The sequence below is a fragment of the Ambystoma mexicanum genome, chromosome 5q (assembly GCF_040938575.1).
Source record: "Ambystoma mexicanum isolate Mex_15411 chromosome 5q, UKY_AmexF1_1, whole genome shotgun sequence".
In the NCBI taxonomy this organism is placed as follows: Eukaryota; Metazoa; Chordata; class Amphibia; order Caudata; family Ambystomatidae; genus Ambystoma; species Ambystoma mexicanum.
The window spans coordinates 1,193,591,050-1,193,613,414 of record NC_090933.1 but is presented as its reverse complement, the minus strand read 5'-3'; the positions used below and the strand labels follow the sequence as shown (position 1 = coordinate 1,193,613,414).

Below are 22,365 nucleotides of genomic sequence, written 5' to 3'. Positions count from 1 at the left end.
TTACCTGGCAGCGCTGTTTATCTTTAAGCACTCGTCTGAAGAATGTTCTTTAATATTCCTTTGATTTCTCAATTTCTTAAAGGACTGACTAATGTGTTCCTGCCGTCCCCTTTCCAGGTGCCGGCTTGGGATTTAAATTTGGTTTTGAAATTTCTCATGGGTGCTTCGTTTGAACCTTTGCATTCTTGTCCTTTGAGGTTGTTGTCCTTCAAGACTGTGTTCTTGGTTGTGGTTACTTTCGCTCGCAGAGTGATTGAATTGCAGGTACTTTTCTCTAAGCCACCCTTTACTGTGTTTCACAAGGACAGGGTTGTACTGCGGGTACGTCCTTCCTTTCTACCTAAGGTAGTCTCTGAATGTCATTTGAGTCAGAAGGTGGTTCTCATCTTTCTATCCTCATCCTGGTAAGGAAGAGGAGCGACTCCATCGGTTGGATCCTAGGAGAGCTCTGAGCTTTTACATTTCTAGGATGTCCAGGGTCAGACTCTTTGTAGGATATGCTAGACACCGATTGGGCCAGGCTGTTACCAAACAGACCTTGTCCAGGTGGATTATTCTCATTATTACGGAGTGTTACCCATTGGCGGGTAATGACCCTCTTGAAGGGTTCAGAGCTCATTCCACTAGGTGCGTGGGTACTTCCACCTTTTGTTAAGCATTACTCCCTGGATACAATCCATGGTCAGGATATGGCCTTTGGTAAGGCGGTTCTTTATTCCGCCATCTGATTGGGTACTCTAAATTCTTTTCCCGCCTCAATTTTCTGGTACCTCTTTGGGAGTCTGTCAAAGATGTGGAATGCGTTGGACAGAATCCATTTGAATAACAAGTTACTAACCAACTGGTAACTTTCTTTCGACTGGATGGTCCTCCAACATATTCCACATCGCCCTCCCAGCCTGCCCCTCTGGAGAATTTCCTGTGCCTTTGCAGCTTTCGTTTCTGAAAGGCTATGTGCAGTCAAGCAGGCATGATGCTGGTGGCAAACGTTCTGAGGGAAAAAACTCAAACTGAGGCTACGGGTGCCGTGTGTCCTATTTATAACATCCAGTGACGTCTCCCTCAACGGAGGCCTTCAAGGGACATCAACCCGTCATTGACGCGGGACGCTCTCTGCTGAAAAAGTTTCCGAAGTGCACAGCTGTGGACATTCCATGTCAAAGATGTGGAGGAACATCCAGTCGAAAGAACGTTAACGTAAGTAACTTGTTCTTCTTTTTATTTTATTTTTATTTTGTTAGTTGTTAAACAACTTTTCAAATATTTTACATTTTACAACCAACAGAGAAGAAAACAAAACATCTATACATTTATACAAATTACAATTTTTTTTACAATAGTTACACTTATTTTCTCTTTTAAAAAAAAAAAGAAAATCACAACAGCCACAATGAACATAAGTATTTACATAACTAAACCTCTCAGTCAAGCGTGAACCTACTCATCAGTAATTGGAGACAGATAACAAAGCATAACTAAAAAAAACATTACAAATGAGAACAGATTGTGTGAATACCATCTAAAAAAAACTGAACTCAAGTCCCTGATTACCTATGTTCTCCTTCGCACTTATTGCTGTTATTTTGGCTCCCACGGGGAGCCCTAGAACCCCAAATGGGAAAGCAGATTTAGGCAGAAACACTACGCGGTTGTTTTCCGCAATGCTAAATGCTGCAGTGTTTCTGCCTAAATCTGCTTTCCCGTGGGGAGTCCTAAGGCCCCAAATGGGAAAGCAGATTTAGGCAGAAACAAACGTGGTTGTGTTTGAAAATGCTGCGGTTTTTCTTTCTAAGTTTTTCAGGCTCAGAGGAGCCTAAGAAACTTAGAAAGAAAAACCGCAGCGTTTACTACAGCTGGCTGGCTTTTCCTTCATTAGTGCCGCAAAAGCAAAAGCCAGCACAGGCGGGCATCCATTTCACAAAATGGATGGGCCCATGTGCTTGCTTTTGCACATTTTTGAGCTTGAATTGCTCAAAATTTTACATAGGGACTTCAGAAAAAAAAGCCAATTGTTTTTTTTTTTTTATATTGCCTATCTATTTTTGAAATAAAAAAATTTGGGTGAACCATTCCTTTAAGAGCTCAGCTATAAAAGCCAACCCAATCCTAAGGCGCATGCTTCGTGTTAATCTGCATTCGCACGCAGCGTACCGCTCATCCCTACCTAGGATAAAGCAGAACTTATCTTTGGGAATCCATTCTCCTGCGATACCCTTACCTCTTTCAGTCCACATTCACCTGCATTCTTCACCGCTGAGCCTGGCATCCATTCTTCATCCTCCGGCACGCAGGGCTTCAGCTCTGGGCACCGCAGCACGACATTGTCATCCATGGAGGCAGACCCTGTAAAAGGACAAAAGGCAAGGCTAGACATTACGAACTTCCAGTTTGAGGATGCTCTTGCTAAGTTTTTTCTTATTCTTAAAAGCCCACTTGCTGGCGGATCGCCGCAGAATCCTCCGCTCCTCATCTGGAGCCACCTCGTGCTCTGTAGCTCTGCTGGGCCGCAATCACACTTATTTGGGAGAAAGATGGACATTATTACAGAGCTGACAACAGACTCTGAGAAAGACAATAGAAATACTTCAAGACAAAGAGAAAACTGAAAGACACTTACCAGAAAGGCGTGGACTGGACACCACATACGAAGGACCAGTGAATGAACTTGGTCCTCATCCCAAATGTGCCCCTGCCAGAAGTAGCAGGACGGAGAGCTCCCCATTAATAATCTGCAGGAGCAGTGTTCCAATTTATCGCAGCAGCCCACAGCCTATTTGCAGTGGGAGAAAGCAGATGGGGGAGCGGGGGGGGGCATCTACTTCCTGGGAGTGCTGCAACCGTGCCCCAACGTCCCTGCAGAGACCTGGTGGGCGTAACAGATCCTCTGATCTTCAAAAGAGCGCTACCTTCAAAACGCATCTGGCCGTCGAGGCGCGTTTAGCTGACGCTCCGATGACCTCGAAGGCCCCAGGAGGAGAAAAATCTACCGCTAGGCCACCTAGTCAACTGGCACATCACCCTGCTTTGCCGAACATCTCCGAAAGTATCGCTTGGATTAGTTCGGCAGTGGGGCTGAAGGAGAGGTCTAAAGAGACTAAGCGCAAGGAGCGGTCCGCAGAGACGAAAAGACTCATCACAGCACAGCACCCCGATGCTCACGAGGGCTGCGTAGAATCCCCTGTGCCTTTGTCTAACTCTATTGGAGACAAATTTCAGCACCATAGGGAGGAAAATGAAAATGTTCCACCCATAGACCCTTCTGTTTCATCTAGATGGACCAGAGAAGAATTCGAAGGGTATATGGACAGGTTGGAGAAGTTTGTCTTGCTTTCAGAGCAACGTACCCCCAAGAGACCTCGGGAGGACCCTCCCTCTGTGCCTGCTTCTAATTTTCTAAGAAATGTTGGACCTTCTCAGGAGGATTACACTTCCATCCACCTCGAAGACGAGATCCAGATGGACACGTATCGGTACACTCACGACGAGGAGGATACAAACTTCCTCCAAAACTACACTGGATGACCAGGCAGATCCCACAGGAGACTGGGAGGACAGTCACCAGGTTGAGGCACAACCATGGGCGCTCCCGACTCACGACCACAACCCTCATGTCCTATGTTTGGGTTCCCTTCCCTCCACTCCATCCCGCCAGGCTTCCCCAGTGGACGATCAGATGGCGTTGAACGCCATCTTGAGAAAGGCGGCTGAATATTTTCAAATAGCCACCCAGGAGGCTTTGCCGGAACAGGACTTTGTGGAGGATATCCTCAAAGAAAAACCCCCCTCCAGCCAAGCCATACCTCTTCTGAATTTCATTAAGAGGAGATTGGCTCCTTCGTTGATCATACCAGCCCAGACTAGGGCAGTGAATCTGAGGATGGAAAAATTTCGCTAATCGCCTACTGACCCTTCATACATTAAGGGCTATGCCACACCCGATTCACTAGTCGTTACCACCACCCGAAAACGAGCGGGAGTACCCCTTGCTACAGGAGAGGTGCCTCCCGATAAGGAGTCGAAAAGGCTGTACGCCTTGGGAAAACTAATCACCACGGCAGCTGCCTTTTCCACGCGCATAGCAAACACTACATTGCTTGCTAGTTATGCCGATGTGCAGTGGAATCTACTGCAGGAAGGTCTCCGGGAGGTGCCTGAGCCCGCTAGAACCAGATTACGTACTGAACACACTGGATGCTGCGGAGACGGTGGGAAGATAGCAAGCTCAAGGCACCCTGCTCAAACGACACGTTTGGCTCAGGAACACGGGTTTCAAGCTGGAAATGCAAGCCGCTCTTTTTAATAAGCCTGTTGCAGAGACAAATCTCTTTGGTAAAGCAGTCGACGATGCCCTCCAAAAAGGAGCATGAGACTCTTTAAGTACCTTCAGCAAATCGCCCAAAAACCCTCCCCCCAGAGGGGAAGCGGTTCCCGCAGGTCCTTTCGGGGCCAATCCCGTTTCACATATAATCTGTATAATACGTGAAATACCTGGAACTTAGGACAGGCATCCAGCACCCCTGCCAACTATCCACCCATGGACAGAAGCAGGGGAGCGTCAGAGGGCCCAACTTCAGGGGAGCCAAAGCCTCTGGTCAGAAATGACCTACGGATCCAGGTCCCCTCCCATGTCACCCCGGTCTAGGGTCCGCGTAACATCTTTCCTTTCAGCATGGGAGGGGATAACGTTAGAGCAGTGGGTTCTCAAGGCAGTCGGCGCACGGGTACTGTCTGGAATTCGCCTGATGCCAGACAATCTGCGAAACCTGATACAAGTGGTGGACGCACTTCTGGAAAAGGACGCCATAGAAGCTGTCCCTATTCTTGGTAAATGAGGGTATTTATTAATTCTACTTTCTTGAACCCATAAAGGACCTCACCATGCGCCCTGTGCTAAACTTGCGCCCAGCGAACAAATTTATCAAACCTCAAAAGTTTTGTTTGGTAACTCTGCACTGTTGAAACAGGGGGATTACATGGCGACACTGGACATGAAAGATGCATACTTTCATATTTCAATGTTGCCAGCGCACAGAAAATATCTAAGGTTCATGATAGATAACAGGCCGTATCAAGTCAAAATACTCCCTATTGGCATTGCCTCGGCGCCAAGGGTGTTTACAACGGTTCTGGCAGTAGTGGCAGCACACCTGCGCAGACTATCCGTCCCAGTTTATCCTTACCTCGACGGCTTGCTCATAACAGGGGACTCTTATGAAACATGCCTATTGAACACTCAGAAGACAATAGACCTCTTGTTCAGTCTGCAATTCTCCATCAACGAGAAGAAATACAGCTTAGACCCAGTCAAAATGGGGGGATCTAATTCGGACCAAAGACGGCCTAGTCTTCCCCTCCAATGGGAGGGTTCAGGACATGCTGTTTCAGATCCCTGAATATGTAGCCAGTCGGGAAGTGACGGTACGCAGTGCCATGCGACTGCTAGGAATGATGGCGTCATGCATTTTAGTTCATCACGCGCGGCTGCGCATGTGTCCCATGCAAGAGTGGCTCAACAGCCAGTGGTGTCAGGCCAGCGGACTATGGGAAGATCTAATAGTTTTCTCGCCAGCCCTCGTTCTCTCCCTGCAGTGGTGGTCGAGGGGAAAAATCTCTTGAAGGGGAAGACCTTCACCACCCCTGCAGTAGAAGACACTCGCGACAGACGCATCTCTCATGCGGTCGGGGGCTCATCTGCTACAACAGACAGCGCATGGAATGGGGTCCCCACATGTGGCATCCAACCACATAAACCTGTTGAAGCTATTGGCAGTATTCAAAGCACTGAAGGACTTTCAGACACAGCTACAGGAGAAGACAGTTCTGATCTTGACAACAGCACCACAGCCATGTATTACCTGAACAAACACGGAGACACACTCTCTCCAGGGCTATTCAAGCTGTCCCAGAACATTTGTATGTGGGCTCTCAAACACAAGATGTTCCTGCTGTCCCAACACGTTCCCGGCGAACTCAACCTTCTGGCGGACGTGCTCAGCTGAGATTTTCCACTACCCATAGAGTATGAATGGTGTCTTCACGAAGAGATAGTCTCCAATGTCTTTGCAGAATGGGGCTTCCCAGAGATCGACTTGTTCGCCACTCAGGGGAACGCTCAATGCCAAGACTACGCCTCCAGGTACCCCCAGAACTACTCCAAGGGAACAGGCTCTGGATAATCTGGTCAGGGAAATTTGTTTACACTTTTCCCCTGACCCCGGTCCCCCCCCCCACTCAACAAGATAGTGCACCAAGAACCAGTCACAATGATATTGGTGGCTCCCATGTGGGCCCTCCAACCCTGGTTCTCATCTGATGGAGATGTCGCTCTTCCCGTACAACATGTTGTCTCAGTACAGAGGGGAAACACTACACCCATGCCCACAAACTCTGAACTTAGCGGCCTGGCTCCTGAGGTCCTAGAGTTCAGCCACCTTCAACTCGCTCAGAGATGCATGGACATACTTGGGGAAGCTAGGAAACCTAACATCCGGTATTGCTATTCCAGTAAGTGGAAACGCTTTGTCATCTGGTGCAATACCAAGGGCATCAACCAGATTTTACTGCTCTCCTACCCACATTGTGTTGTACTTGACCCACCTAGCTGCTCTCTCAGCCTACACTAGGTCACAACAGAAGGTGTTGTGGTGGAAAATACCGGTTATTAAGGCCTTATGGAAAGGTTTAAGAGAATTCATCCCCCCCGTTTCTAACCTAGCTCCCGGATGGGATCTAAATGTTGTATTGACCAGATTCATGGGGTCTCCCTTTGAACCAATGCATGAAGCAAGTCTAAAAGACCTTACATATAAGATGGCCTTCCTAGTGGCTATCACTTCTATTAGAAGGGTTGGTGAACTTCAGGCCCTTTCAGGTCTAGACCCTTTTGTTACAGTCCACAGGGATAAGGTGGTTCTGCGCACTAGTCCCCGGTTTGCGCCCAAATTCATTTTGTAGTTCCATGTGAACCAATCAATTGAACTACCCACTTTCTTCCAGAATCCCACTAGCATTGCTGAAAGGTGCCTGCACACACTAGATGTGTGCAGGGAAGTCTTGTTTTACCTGGAAAGAACAAAACCACTGGGGAAGACGAACCAGTTTTGTTTCAGTGGCAGCTGGTAGAGAAGGGGATCTTGTCTCTAAATCCGCTATCTCAAGGTGGATTGTCAAATGCATCACACTGTTATACTCTTGCTAAGATCCAACTGCCCTTCAAGCCTAGAACACACTCTACTCGGGGCACTGGGGCTTCCATAGCATTCATTGCAAATGTTCCCCTTGCGTCCATTTGCAAAGTGGCAACCTGGAGTTCTGTACACACCTTTACAAAAAACTATTACCTAGACACTCATTCTAGATCTGATTCTCGGGTGGGACAAACAGTATTAAGACATCTTTTCACTACTGTTCCTTCTCACAACCCACCTCCAACTCCGGGTACTTGCTCACTAGTCTATGCACAGCATCTGATTCTAAGCAGATTAACAAGCATCAGAAGACATGCATTACTCACCGTAATAGCATTTCTGATGATTGTATCTGCTTAGCTTCACATGCACCCACCCTACCTCCCCGCTCTGGTGGAAGGAACTTACTACTTTCTCTCTTCATGTACTCACTCACAATAGCCTTGGGCTCCCTCATGGCAGAAAAAATACAATCAGAGGGACTTCAGAGCGTGAGGGATTTTGGGTACACTAAACATCACGATAGGGATAGTGTTAATCACTCCTATGCTGACGTGCCCAAAAGACCAGATGCAATACTCCACGGTTACCACTGGATGTCGGACCATATGCACAGCAAGTGAATCTAAGCAGATACAATCATCAAAAATGCTATTACGGTGAGTAATGCATGTCATTCAAGGTAAGTAAAACCTATACATGTTTTACTGGAGCTACAAGCACTTTAAAGGCAGGTGTAAACCTAAGACTCTTTTTGTGCCTGTCTAAAACAGACCAGGGAAAGCAAAACCCTGTGTTACTCTTTATGAATGACTGTTATTCTAGCTAGGTAAAACCTAATGCAGACTTATTCTGGACAGGCTAAGAAGTCCGGGGAAGCAGGACCCAGTTGGGGGGGCACTCATACATTTATCCTAACGGGAATAGTGAAGTGAAACAAACGGCATTACTTTTGGGAAGTGTTAGGCAAGGTTTGTATGCAGTACCCTTTGGGAACACTACAACAACTCTGACTACACGTATAGGGAACCCAACCTTTGGTATAAGCTTGTACTACACAGTTTTGGTAGCGTGTTAAGCAGCCAGGCTTATCTAAAGAGGGGTCAATGTGAGCTGAGGGGAGTTGCGCAGAGATTCACAATAGACACTTACACAAAAGGTTTCTTGAATAAATAATTATTCATTTATCAGTCGGAGTAAGCCTCCTTCAGAAGGGAGCAATATAAAAAGTAACACACAAGCACACTTCAATACTATTCACTCTTCTTTTCTAAATCAGAAAAGACCCTTTTGGGATGTCCCACAAACAACCTACACCCTCAAGTGACTTCAATAGCAGGATGCTGGGGACATTAATATCTTACTGTTTGCATTAGAACACTGTTAGAAGTTGGCAAAAGGAAACGATTATTAGAACAAACAAGAGACCACAAATATTCTTAAGCAGGCAAATACTTTTGGATCCCCTAAGCAGAGATATTCGGTATAATAAGCTAAGCCAAAGTCGATGGGCAAAAGTCTTATATAAGATGAAGCACTTCGGGTAGGTAAGTAGAAAAGTCTCTGCACAATGTTTTAGAAGTCTTTGAAGAAAAGAAGAATCAAATGTAGGGCCACAAGCTGTTAGACTTGTGAGTGGTAGAAGATGCAAGCAACTCTACAGCAAGAGGTAAGTTCTCTCACTTTTTAGAGTATGTGACTTTTGTTCCTGAGCAGCTCTGCAGATCTCCTTGTTCCTGGGTCTCAGTCTTGGGGACAATAGGGAGGACTTCTGGGGACTCCTGCACTGCAATGGGACTGTCACCGCTTGCAACTGGCAATCTTCAAATCAGTGGCTGTTCATTGTTTCAGCTCCTCGCGTCTACCACAAACACCAACACCGCGGTTCCTGGCTGTCGAGATGGGCTTTCCTTGCTTCTGGGGTTCTGCACTCTGTTGAGGGGGCTCGGGCTCGGTCAGTCCTGCTTCCTGGAGCTCTAGGCCAGCTTAAAAGCAACGCACACAATCTGGTGTTCCTCTCCCTGGCTATACGGTTTCCAGCAGCCACTCTGTGGAAATTCAACCAGCTCTGAGAAGGATGTCCAGGTGGCTTACTTTGGAGATTGATTGGTTCCACCTATTCAAGGGGAGAAGTCGTCCTTGCAGGGGCTTCTTTGTTAGGGAGAATTCTCAAGAATGTGCTAATTCCCTTCACCTTATAGACCCCCAGCAACTTTGCTGGATTTTTTTAACCTGGAGAGAGTGTGACCCTTTTTCCCACTCTCTCTCGTGTTTTGAAATGTTTTGCTCGTGTTTACTTTGGTTATGGAGTTCTAGACAACTCCATAGGCATCACCTTTTCATGTGTCACACAGCACCCTCGGTGCAGTGGCACAGGGAAACCTTGTCAGGCTTTCCCATGGTTAAATACCCAGAGTAAGTAACATGAAATTGCCTTTACTAGTCTTTTTTAAATTCCTAGACCCAGCGCGCCCTATTTTACAATGGAGTGCTGGAGGGGTTACTTAGTATCCCCTGTGGCTAGATACTCCTGTAGCAGTCAAATGCTATACTTTCCCCCTCGAAATGGCTGGTGGCAGTGGCTTTACAACGAACTACCATGATTTTTCCCGACCACAAACACCGTTGGTGTTAAATCGCGAGAGCCATGTTTTTCAAGATGGCGTCTGAGCCCCCTCTGTAAAAACAGGTCCAAGTTTTCTTTTTTCACCATTTCTTTGTGGAAAGGTCCTTCTAGAGTTTTGCTCTGCGCGCCAAACAAGTTTTGGTTCCTTTGTTAATTTGCCTTTGTCGGGCTTCAGGACTGAAGACCGCCTCTGGCGCCAGTGTCTGGGGTGGGCAGGAAGTGATGGAGGTGTGATTGGCTGACTGTTGGGTAAGGTTGGCTATCCTTGCTGGACAGTTAGCCAGCCAATTACTACAGAGTGCATTTGGGTGTCCTAGGAGACGAAGCACAGGGAGTTTCGGGCACCTTCCTCACTTCATGCCCATCCCAGACACCCTGGAGCCAGAGGTGGGCTTCACTCGTGAATCCCAACAAAGGCAAAGCGAATAATGGGACAAACCTGGTTTGGTGCGCAGAGTAAATCTCAAGAAGGATCTTTCCACAAAGAAATGGCGAAAAAAGATGACCATGGCCATTTCGACAAAAATGGCACCCTTGGGTGCTTTACTGCAGCTGCGAACGCAGCCCGTGGTAAATGCACACCACGGTAGTTAAAACGAAACCACTGCCGCCAGTCATTCAGTGAGAGAAGTGTAACATAAAAATGTTACATGAGAAGCTAGACAAAAAGGGGATTCTAGGTAACCCCTCCAGCACCCTATTGTAAGATAGTGTGTGCGCTGGGTCTAGAAAGTTAAAAATTTAATTAAAGTCAATTTCACTTTACTGCTCTGGGAAAGAGTAGTTCATCCCAGAGAAGGGATTTAAACCTTTAGGAACTCTGAAAGACTTTCCTGTGCCACTGCACCGAAGGTGCTGTGTGACACAATGTAAAAGATGATGCCTATGGAGTTTGTTAGGCTCCATAACCAAAAGCGATACAAAGCTCAGAAATCGCATTAAAATACATGAGGGAGTGGGGAAAAAGGGTCTCCCTCTCCAGGTTAAAAAGAATCCAATCCTCAAAATCCAGCAAAGTTGCTGGGGTCTCTAAAGTAGAGGGAATTAGCACAGATAACACCCCAAAACTACACATTAATCACAAGAGACTTAAGTACATATCCAGGACAGCACAGTACCTCTGCACAAAAGATTTTGCATTAGGAGGACTTCCGTATCTACAGCCAAAAACCCGGTTGGTGGATTTCTTGTCATGGTGACTGAAAACAGGACCTTGGAAGGGATTTTGCAGCAGGGATCAACGGTTAAGGATCTAGGCAAGGTTTTCCTCGTGGCTGGATGTGGCTCTGTGGCTCTGTGGATTCGGTGCATTTTCTGGAGCACAGAAGAGGGAATATCGCCAGTCGGATTCTTGTTGTTACTAAGGTCCAGCACTCTGGTGAGGGGACTTTTCAGGCTTCACTTGTGTCTCTGGAGATCTAGCAGGATGAAGTTTCTGCAGGATATGGTAGACCATGCACTGCACATTTGCTCAAGATCCAAGGGTATTGGGGTATTTCAGCCTCGCAAGGTCTCAGCACAGCATGGGATTGGCTCAAAATACAGTTCGTCTTGACTCTAGAGGGTCTGACCAGGGTCTGGGTCAGGGTCATCTGTTTCAGGATCCCCAGGTTGATTGGAAGGAAGGGCTACAGCAGGCTCCAGTTACACAGCAGGCTCTCTGTTTGCTGGAAATCGTTTTAGCCGCTTTTCCTTAATCATTCTCCTCGGATTTGGTTCCAATGGCCAACTAACTCTTCAGCTTCCTGGATTTGACTGTTATGCAGGACCCCAGCCAATCAAACAGTCTTGCAACATTCAAACTTGGTGGGGGGTGGGGCTGGAAGACGAAGGGCTGCAGAGTTTTGGACTCCTCCCTCGCTTTCTGCCTTCACTGACACACTGGAGCCTGGGTGGGGAGTCCACAGGACTACCACCAAAGATAAAAATCAAGGGAATTTCCCACGCTGGCGGTCAAGGGAAGGAACAAGAAAGGACAAGGAACACTAAAATGGCAAAAAAAGACCAGGGCCTTTTTTGGTCAAATGAGCACATAGCGCGCGGTAAAGGTGCACTAAATTTATTAAAAGTATCACTGCCACCAGCCATTAAAGGTAAATTTGTCCTTGTAACATAATTGTTACAGAGTATCCACTTTCTCATTTTAAATGTATCTCCCAGCACTCCACATAAGCGGTGGTTGCTGGTCTCAATTAAATGTAAAAGGGATTCAAGGGGAGTCCCTAGGGCAATGCAGCAAAAACAGGCACTTATTGGCAAAACTTGTCAAAGGGGATAACTTTTAAAAGTCACTATGGAGAGTCTTAGAAATGACAACCATAAAAAGAGTAAACTATTCTGTGAGTGTTGAAAAAGGTTCCCACTTGCTGAGGTGTAAGGAAAAATAATCCACCAGTGAATTCAAAAGCTTCTGGAGTTGACACAGGTCAGGAAGAATTATTGTTGTTATGAAAATCTCAACTGTTACTTACCAGTTGCTAGCTGCGTTCTGTCTAACTATCACTTCTGGCCTAAACTGAGTTTTCCAAAGGTGACACATATAAATACTGCTTGACCTCAAATGAAGTCACTTTGTGCTGGATAACAAAAAGTATTTGTAAAGTAACTCACTTGCAATACTGTTACTTTTATAATCGGATTACATTTTTCAATTCAATGTTATTGTTAGTTGCATTTTAGATTTGCTTGTGTGCCTTGTGTCTATATAAACAAAACAATTTTAATGTAAGTGAGTAAGTGTTTTCCTGAATCCTTGTATGAACTGATTTCCTTGTACTGCTCTACAGCTCACATTACTGTATCCTAATATAGGCCTGGCTGCTCAGTACCAACTTGTGTAGTACAGACCCATATTAAGGGTTGGGGGGGTCCCGAATACCAAGAGAGATAGGTCTTAAGAATTCTAACCCCATTTGCAATTTAGAAGAACGTGCCTAACGCAGCATGTGATTCTAAGATTTACAAACCTAAGAAGACCTATATTACTCACCGTAATCCTATTTCTGGTGCTTGTATCTGCTTGGATTCACATGCACCTACCCTTCTCCCATCTTGGAGTTGAAGGAATATGCACATCTCATACTCAAGGATTCCATCAGGCCCCCTCATGGCAGAACAAAAACGTGAGGAACCTCGACGCATGCAGGCATTTGGGTACACTACACATCATGGATAGTGTTAAAGCAACGCCCATGTCGACGTCCCTATTTGATCTTTAAAAAAAAAAATGCAATACTCTGCGATTACGACTAGGTGGCGGAGTATATGGACAGGATGTTAATCTAAGCAGATACAAGCACCAGAAATGAGAACAGTAAGTAATGCATGTCTTCTCAGTACTGACAGTATGAAGGACATGTTAGTTTCCCCATGACAAATGAGCAAAAGCCAGTGTTTGGAAGCTGAACGTTTAACTACACTGTAAAAATTTCAGGTCGGATTAAAACATAGAAGCAAAACGTTTGGGGGTCCACAAAAATGGAGCAAAGGTGCTACAAAGTGAAATCTTTCTTAACACTACCTTGATTGGGTGTTGCCTAAACTGAGTTCCATGTTCACTACAACTAAGGTGGACTCCTAAAATCTGTCCACCAGGCCAGATTATAAAAATGCATCGTAACATTTGAACATTCGGAATGGAGAGTGAGTTTTGACTGCAATGGGCTTCTCAATTTAGTGAGACAGGCATGCCAGGTGCTTCAGGGGAACAAGTATTTGGAGAAAGAGCTGTGATCCAGTTGTCCCACGAGAAGGACAATAGTCTGTTCTTTCTGTTCTTCTGAACAGGCACGCATTGTTGTCAGATTCTTCTGAGCGTCAAAGGATGCTTGTACCTTGAACTCTAGGCATGTACGTAAAGTTCCAGCAGCAGACCGTGGGTATGTTTTTATTCCCCTCAGCAAGCAGAGATTGAACACCACCCATTCACAAACACCAACAATCGTTCAAACAGGCGTGGTCGGCCAATGACAGGCCATACCTCCAAACACGCCAAGGCATTCTTGAAGAGTCTCTCACCGAAAGGGATTAATCTATTAAATTCATGGAGTTACACATACATTAATCCATTCTATTCCAGAAGGGCATCAACCAGAACTGGTTTTAGGCTGGCTACAGCACTAAGTACTAAAATACAGGCATCCAGTGGCCAAAGATGGTCACTTGGTCCCTCACACGCACGTGTTCATAAGGGATAATTATGTGATACCGTAAGGTTATCGAAGTAAACCAAGTCAACTTCCCCAATATGCAGCAGATAGAATGGATTTCTTCCTGTGGGACAATATTGCACAGACAAATAACCACCAGTCGTGACATGTGGCTAGCAGAGAAGAGGTCCTTTGAGGTACCCCACCTTAGGAATTATTAAGGACTCAGAGCAAATAAAAACACATCCGCACACTGTTGGGTTGTGTTTTTAGCCTGGCTGAGGGAAAAGCCAGCACAAAATTCCCAAGGGTGGCCTCATTTTCTTAAAAGTGGATAATCTGATTGGATCTAAATTATCTTTTCACCGGTTTTATTAAATATCAATTGTTACAGGTAAGTAACTTTGCTTCCTTTCATTTTTTATTCTAATGGTCCAAATGGCACAGTAAAAAGAAATAAACCACACTGCATAAATAAATTGGGTTCTGATCAGAATTAAAGTTATGCAGAATCTTTAAAAATGGCCCCCTAGTTTAACATGGGACACATACATGTTAATATATATTTTTACCGCGCACTAGCACCACCGGATTTACCTCTGACGGATCTGAAAAGGAAAAAGGGGGGTGGAGGGGTGAAGTTAGTGGGAGCGAGCAGGAACAGTGCAAGAGAGCAGTGATGTGCTGTTGGCAGCTTCTGCCGGTTAACACCGTTCGCGGAGCGTGAGCGGTGCTTTACCAACGACTATTAAAGCGACCAAAGCCCTCGCGATTGTGGCACGCTACGACAGGGAGCTGTGGTTTAAGATCGCTCCCCTGCTGGACTTCCTCCCGGGCGACAAGAGAGCTGAGGCCCTGGAAATCCTACAGGAAGGCGAGTTGGCTTTGGACCACACCATTACGGTGGCCACGGACATCACGGACACTGGCTTTCGCCAAATTGGCATCAGCGTTTGCCAGCGTTGGCGCGGCTGGCTCAAGGCAACCAACTTCCGCCAGGTCGTGCAGACCAGGGTTCTGGACATGCCCTTTGACGGGAACAACCTGTTCGGCAAGACGGTGTACAAGTCACTGCAGGCCATCAAGGTAGAGACCGAGACGGCTCGGTCCTTGGGTGTTCTTAAATAACGACGGCAGTCCTTTCAGAACTGCAGAGGCAAGCACGGTGCCTCCCAAAGGATACGTTGGCGGTTCCTCGTATCGCCAAGCGGCCCGCTCCTCATCGCATGAAGCCTACAGAGGACGCGGCAAGACAGGAGGATCTCACATCGCCAAGGAGGCCAAGCCTGCGGCCAAGCAGGACTGAATCGGCCGTGGCGTCGAGGGGGGCCCCCCACCCAAGCACCCCGGTGGGAGGCCGCCTCGTGAAATTCCTCAGCGTGTGGGAGTCCATCTCCACCTTCCGTTGGGTGCTAGATGACCTGGCTCGCAGGCGCACCCTGGAATTTCAGAGGTGGTGTCCCTGTATACCACTCGTAGCCAGGAAGAAAAACCACATCCCACAACCTCTTCTGGAGGTACGAGCGATGTTAAGGAAGGGAGCCACAGAACTCGTCCCAAAAAGGCTCTGGGGCTCCGAAGTGTACTTGCGGTACTTCCTCGTCCGGAAGAAGGCCGGTGGTTGGCGACCCATCCTGGACCACCTTCGTCTAAACAAGTACATCAAGTCTCACAAATTCTGGCTGGTCACCCTCCAACACGTGGTGGGACAGCTGGAGGGAGGCGATTTCCTATTGTCGCTCGACTTGGAGGATGCCTACTTCCACGTCCCCATTCTAAAGGGACATCGCAAATTCCTACGATTCATCGTCCAGGGGCGGCCCTACCAGTTCAAAGCCCTTCCTTTCAGACTGAAGTCGGCGCCCATGGTATTCACCAAGTGCCTGGCACCAGTTGCGGCGCGGCTGCGCCTGCAGGGGATTTACGTCTACCCCTACCCGGACGACTGGCTCATCCGGGCAAAGTCAAAGGAACTCACTGTCAATCACAAAGCAAAGACCATCCAACTGCTCATGGATCTGGGATTCTCGATCAACTTAGCAAAATCCCACTTGGTACCGTCACAAGTCGCCCTCTTCCTGGGACCCAGACTCGACACAGTGAAGTGATTGGCCTCCCCGTCAGAGGAAATGACGAAGGCCATCCTGGGTAAGGTGCAACGGCTGTCGACCATGGAGGTGGCCAGGGTGAGGTCCATCAAGTCCTTACTCGGCATGATGTCGTCGTGCATCTATCTCGTGCGCCTATGCAGGCTGCGAATATGACCACTGCAGGAGTTCCTCGACGCCCGTTGGATGCAAGCGGCGGGCAGTTTCTAGGACAGGATCTCACTCAACAAGACTTTCCGCCAAGCTATCTGGTGGTGGGGCACCTGCGCACATCTGGCGGCGGGCATGGACTTCCAGACCCCGGCACACCAGTAAATGGTGACGACGGACGCTTCCCTGGAGGGATGGGTAGCGCACACCGGAGATCTCCACACAAGAGGTCTTTGGCTCCCGGAGGAGAGGTCCCTGCACATCAATGTCCTGTAGCTCTAAGCTGTGTTCTGGGCCCTCAGGTCGTTCCTTCCGTCCCTCAAGGGCAAGGTGATAAGGATCTTCACTGACAACACCACCACAATGTTATACATCCGGAAGCACGGGGGCACCAGATCCCCAGCCCTATCCAAGGAAGCGCAGGATCTGTGGCTTTGGGCCATCGCCCAAGGGATGTTTCTGGTGCCCTTCCATCTGGCAGGAATAAAGAACACCATAGCCGACTCACTCAGCAGGGAGCTGTGCTTGTGCCACGAGTGGGAACTGCAGCAGGATTTCCTATTTCGACGAAGGAGGCACTCCCCAGATCGACCTATTTGCGACAAATGCCAAGTGCCGGAGGTTCGCCAGAAGGTTTCCCCAGCCGGGGGGCATGGGCGATGCCTTCTCATTCCCCTGGGACGGCCTATTCCTGTATGCGTTCCTGCCGTTGCCATTGCTGCTGCGACTCGTTAGTCAACTCAAACGGTCCTGGTGCAGGTTGATGCTCGCCGCACCAGCGTGGCCAAGGCAGATTTGGTTTCTGGACATGTCAGCGTCCTCCCCCCCCCCCCACTCAAACTGCCGACTGACGCGGATCTTCTCACCAGAGAAGGAGGTGCCATCCTCCACCACGAACCGGGGTCGCTGAACCTAAAGGCCTGGCTCCTGCAGCACTAGAGTTCAGAGGGTACGATATCCCGGTGGACTGCAAGGAGGTACTTGCAAAGGCCAGTGTGTCCTCGACTCTCAAGTGCTATGGACACAAATGGAAGAGGTTCTCTGTCTGGTGCCGTGCACAGAAGATAACCCTCTGCGGATTACGGCCCCTCAAGTGCTGCCATACTTGCTGTCGATGGCCAAGGCGGGGCTGGCACGTGCCTCCAAGATCCATCTAGCGGCTATCTCCCGCTACACCAGAACTCCGGGACACTTGTCGCTATGGTCTCATCGCCTAGTGAAGGAGTTCATGAAAGGACTGTTCCGATCATTCCCGCCGGTGAAGGCTCCGGTCCGGCCCCGGCGTGGGAGCTCAACGTGGTGCTGACCAGGCTGATGGGGCCACCATTCGAGCTGCTGCATACGGCACCATTGAAATTCCTGTCGTGGAAGACCGCGTTTCTTGTGGCCATCACCTCCGCACGACGAGTGGGAGAGATCCAGGCCCTCTCCTGTAAACCTCCATACCTGACTTTCCACGAGACGAGGGTGGTGCTGAGGACACACCCTTCCTTCATGCCCAAGGTCCCGTCGGAATTCCATCTCAACGAGCCCTTGGTGTTACCTGTTTTCTTCTCACCGCCTTCGTCGCCGGCTGAGAGGACTCTGCCCTCGCTGGATGTAGCTAGAGCACTGAAGTTCTACGTGGACTGCACGAAGAGCCTTCCGAAGACATCACAACTGCTTGCGAACTTTGGACCTGTGAACCAAGGGAAGGGCCTCTCGAAGGCTTCAATTTCCAGATGGCTCTCCAGCTGCATCATTCACTGTCACCGGTTGGCAAACCGACCGTTGCCCGGACGTCCGAGAGCCCATTCGACCGGGGCGATTGCTGCTACCACGGCATTCTTGTCTGGTGCACCCCTGCCGGACATCTGCAGGGCTGCTACGTGGAGGTCGACACACACCTTCACGAGATTCTACTGCATCTACTGAGATTCCAGGGAGGAGTCCAGGGTCAACCAGGCTGCTGCGCAACCTGTTCGCCTGAAGGTGGGCCTGGTGAGGAGGTAAGAGTTGCTTAATGTTGAGTTGAAGAAATGCATAATGTTGAGCCTTGCCACCTCCCGTGGTTGTGCATGTTTGTACTGCTATGTATTCTTATATTGAACATGTGAATCCGTGCCAGACCCCATGCTGGAGAAGGAACAAGTTAATTACCTGTAACTGTTCTTCTCCAGCATGGGTCTCGCATGGATTCGCATGCGAACCCTGCCTGCTACCCCTCTGCGGCTCTTCTCTTGGTCCTACTGCCACTTTATGTGCTACCAAATCTGAAAATGGCTGCCAGAGGAGGAGCTTGGGTAGAGGGCAGTCATTGGCTGGGGGCAGTATGACCCAGAGACCAGGGATTTGTTACTAGTAGAAAGACAGTTCAGAAACGAAACTGATTTTTTATTTTTCTTTGCTGAGGATTCCCAGCCTGAGAGGGAATATTCATGAGCATGTGAATCCATGCCAGACCCATGCTGGAGAACAACAGTTACAGGTAAGTAACTTGTTCCTCCTCTCTCGATGTGACGGAGGCCAACATTCACAATTCTATCTGAGTGTGGGATTGTTAAACTTCGAATTCTTATCTAGATGCGACGTACGTTGGTGTTCACCATTCTAACTAAATGTGGTATTGCTATCATTCACAATTCTGTCTGGTTCTGTCATGAATGTCTGTTAACCCCCAGCTCAGATGGCTCCTGTTTTTCATTTAGTTTGCCGTTTCAAAACTCTCAGCTAAAAGTCAAAACGTCTTTGAAATAAGTAATGGCAAAGCCAAGTCCAACTTTATTTGCAATACATGTTTTTATGAAATTGTGAGAATAACCTTTTTGTGGTTTCTTTCAGCTTCCCACTTCAGCAAGAGAGTGGACAGACAGTTGAATGCACTGTAGCACAGTACTTTAAGGACAGGCACAAACTTGTCCTACGTTACCCTCATCTTCCATGTTTACAAGTTGGACAAGAGCAGAAGCATACATACTTACCTCTTGAGGTATGCTGCTTTTTCTTTTTAACATAAATATGAAGTTCACATCAATTCTGTTAATCAAATATTTGTCAGACATATAAAATGAGTGCTTTATTTGGGGCAGTGTAAAAAAGTCTTCAGCAAATGAGAAGTGTCAAGATAGAGCTGGTGTTTACTGTTTAGTGGAGATGATCTTCTTTGTTAGGACTGAAACAGTATGAATTTACACCTAGAGATGTCTTGAGAAGGTGCATTCTCCAGCATTGGATCTTTCATGGATTCACATGCTGTGAATATTTCTAATCGTCAGGCTGGGAAACCTCGGTAACTTTAACTTGGTGTTTTCCCTATGTACAAGGTTGACTGTTTAGTGTCCTATCGACTTGCTTTAGGCTACACCAAGAGGACATCCGATATAAATAGCCCCGCCCCTGCGACTTCTCTTCAGAATTCAACCGTCTCCAAACTGTTGGGATCACCTTGTGTTTTTGTGTTTTGCACGTGCTTTTGTATCCAGCCAGTATGTTATCTGTGTCCCAGAAAAAATAAAAATAGCGGTTTACGCCTTGTGCTAACTGGGCCTAAAGGTGGCCTTAAAGGGGATGGCCATATGGACTGTCTCTACTGGCTATACCCCCATCATTCGGCAGAGACCTGCGAGATATGTCGGGGGGTTTCGCATAAAACTTTGAAAGACCGTAACCGTTGGCTCATCTGTTGGCTAAGCGAGGGCACTTACCCAGCATTGGAAGGGGGTTCGGCCCGGGGGAGCCAGGCTTCGGAGAAGGCCTCTAAGCACCGACTGGTGGCGTCAGCGGCAGCCCCTGCTAAGAAGCAACGGACGCAGTTGCCTAGGTTGTAGGTGGGGAGAAGGTAGCAAGTCCTCTATGTCCACGTCGCATCATTCGAAAGGGGCGGGTAACTCTGTCCAAGTCGGATCGGCCTGACAAGACCAAGGGGTCCAGTGGTAGGTACGCAAAGTCGAAGGTGTCGGACAATGGACAGGCAAAGCCAAAGGAGTCTTCTTCGAAGCACTCGTCTAAAGATCATAATCGGTCCTCGACCAGCCGGGACTCTTCGAAGCACTTCTTCCAAAGAATCTGTCACCGGTGAAGGCTAAGACCGTGGATGGCGCGGTTCCGACGAAGAGAGTGGCGTTGACGGATGTTCCCTCGTCGATGGTGGCGGTACCATCTGCTTTTCCGTCATCGACAGTATCGTCCTCGGCTCCTTCCAAAACTGTGACTGACAGGGGTCCGCTGTTGTCATCGACGCAGATGGATCCGGATGGCTTGTTGCTGACGGGGGGACCGTGGCAGTCTGCTGGCTTTGGACCCATGCTGCCTGTGGACATTCTGCAACAGGAACCGCCTGCCTATTCTGCTTCCTCTGGAATGGAGGAGGAACAAGAGATGCTTTTCAATCCGTCGGCTCTAGGTCACGGTGCACGCCAGTCGACGAGTTGGGTGGGGGCTGGGCCACCCTTTTACCCGCTGGTGAATCCTCAGTCCCTGCTATCCTTGCAGGTGTTGAATTCGCTGCAGTCTTTGTTGGGGCAACTGGATGCGAGGCTTCCAACCCCCGGAGCCGACTGATTCGGTGGAAGTGTGCCTGGTGAGGACCCCAGGAAGTCGCCACCAGTGTGGTTGCCATTGCTGGTGGGGTTGGACCGTCCTCGAAGTCCTCATGAAGCAGGGGAGTTACCTGATTCGGATCCGGAGAGTGCTCCGCATGATACCCTGTCCACCGTGTCTTCGTCGCCAACAAGGGATGATGCCTGGGATCCGGATCCTGAGGTGGAACATCCCAGTAGCCCGGCGCAACCATCTCTGCTGGATGATGTTGAGGCGTTCCACGCCATGATGGCAAAAGCGTGTCCAGAGTTTGGCCTGGCTCCTGAGGAAGAACGGAAGCACTGCTTTCTCTTCGACCATATGGGTAAGCAACGGTAGGCGGTCATCTCTGTTCCGATTCTCAACCACGTATGGCAGGAGGGCTTGCGCATGATGCGCCACCCATTTTCTGAACCTGCGGTAAAGGGACGTCTGGAAAAGAAATTCAAGGCTCCGGAGCCCACCCCCAGATGTCTCGGCTCGCAGCCCGCGCCCAAGACGGTAATTTTGGCGGCTAGCCGAAGGCCTGAAGCCAACACAAATGTGTTACACCTCCCGACAGTGAGGCCAGAAAAAAGGATGCGTTTGAGAAGAAGGTCCTGACGGTGGGGACTACCACAGTAAAAGCTGCAAATTCCTTGGCTATTTTGGCCAGGTATGATGGGGAGATGTGGCACAGGCTGACCCCGGTTCTTGGTAATCTCCCGGAGCAACACCGCAAGGCGGCAGTACTGTTGCTTCGATTGGGTGGAGGGGGGGTGGAGGCACCCATCCACAGCATCAATATTGCAGTGGACCTGGCAGAGTCCTGGTTTAAGCAGATCAATAATTGTGTGGTGCTCCGACGGCAGGCCTGGCTGAAGTGTGTGGATTTTCGCCCAGAAGTCCAGTATAAGGTCATTGATATGCCCTGTGAGGGTGAACACTTGTTCGGGGAGAAGATAGATGTGGCCCTGAAGGGGATGAAAGAGGACACAGACAGCAAAGTCTTTAGGTTCCCTGCAGAGTGGCCTGTCCATTCGCTCCCTTCAGGCTTTTCGTGGAGCCCTTGGTAATGCCCTGTTTGCCTCCCTGGATCGAAATTACGGGCGCTCCAGCTACTCGTCTCAAGGCTACAGGCGCTTGGTCCAGTCAGCGCAGAATAGCAGAGACTTTCAAACTCAGTGCAAGAAAGGTTCAAGTCTTGGCTGCTTAAGAGAGGCAGTCAAAGTCTCACCAATGACTGCCATGTGGGCAATCTGTTGGGGGGAGGGGGGGGCAGGGTGGCGCACCACGTCGACGAGTGGAGATTTATAACTTCAGATCGCTGGGTGCTGGATACAATACGTCTTGGCCACTTGAGTTTGTGTCCTCCGGTCCATATTCAGCCCTTGTATGTGGCACAACAGCATCTTCCAGTCTTGCGGCAGGAGGTGGTGTTAAGGATTTCAATCGGGCAACGCACACCTTGATTCCAGCCTAGTATGCAGCACTCGATTGAAATGCTTATCTCTTTATATTATACAGATTCAGTTTGAGATGGTACACAACTCGTATCACCCCCCCTTTTCAAATAACCCGGGTCACTATGGACCATGAACCAGGCTGGT

The 22,365-nt window shown here is 48.6% G+C and overlaps 1 protein-coding gene across 3 annotated transcripts in view; it reads left to right on the top strand.

Moving 5' to 3' along the window:
* Positions 1-22,365, top strand: part of AGO2 (argonaute RISC catalytic component 2) — a 1,138,923-nt gene that overhangs the window by 490,426 nt on the left and 626,132 nt on the right. For all 3 annotated transcript variants that reach the window (XM_069621684.1, XM_069621685.1, XM_069621683.1), the window contains exon 8: positions 19,040-19,187. In XM_069621684.1, coding sequence (XP_069477785.1) covers positions 19,040-19,187 — 148 coding nt within the window. The remainder of the gene's footprint in view (positions 1-19,039; positions 19,188-22,365) is intronic.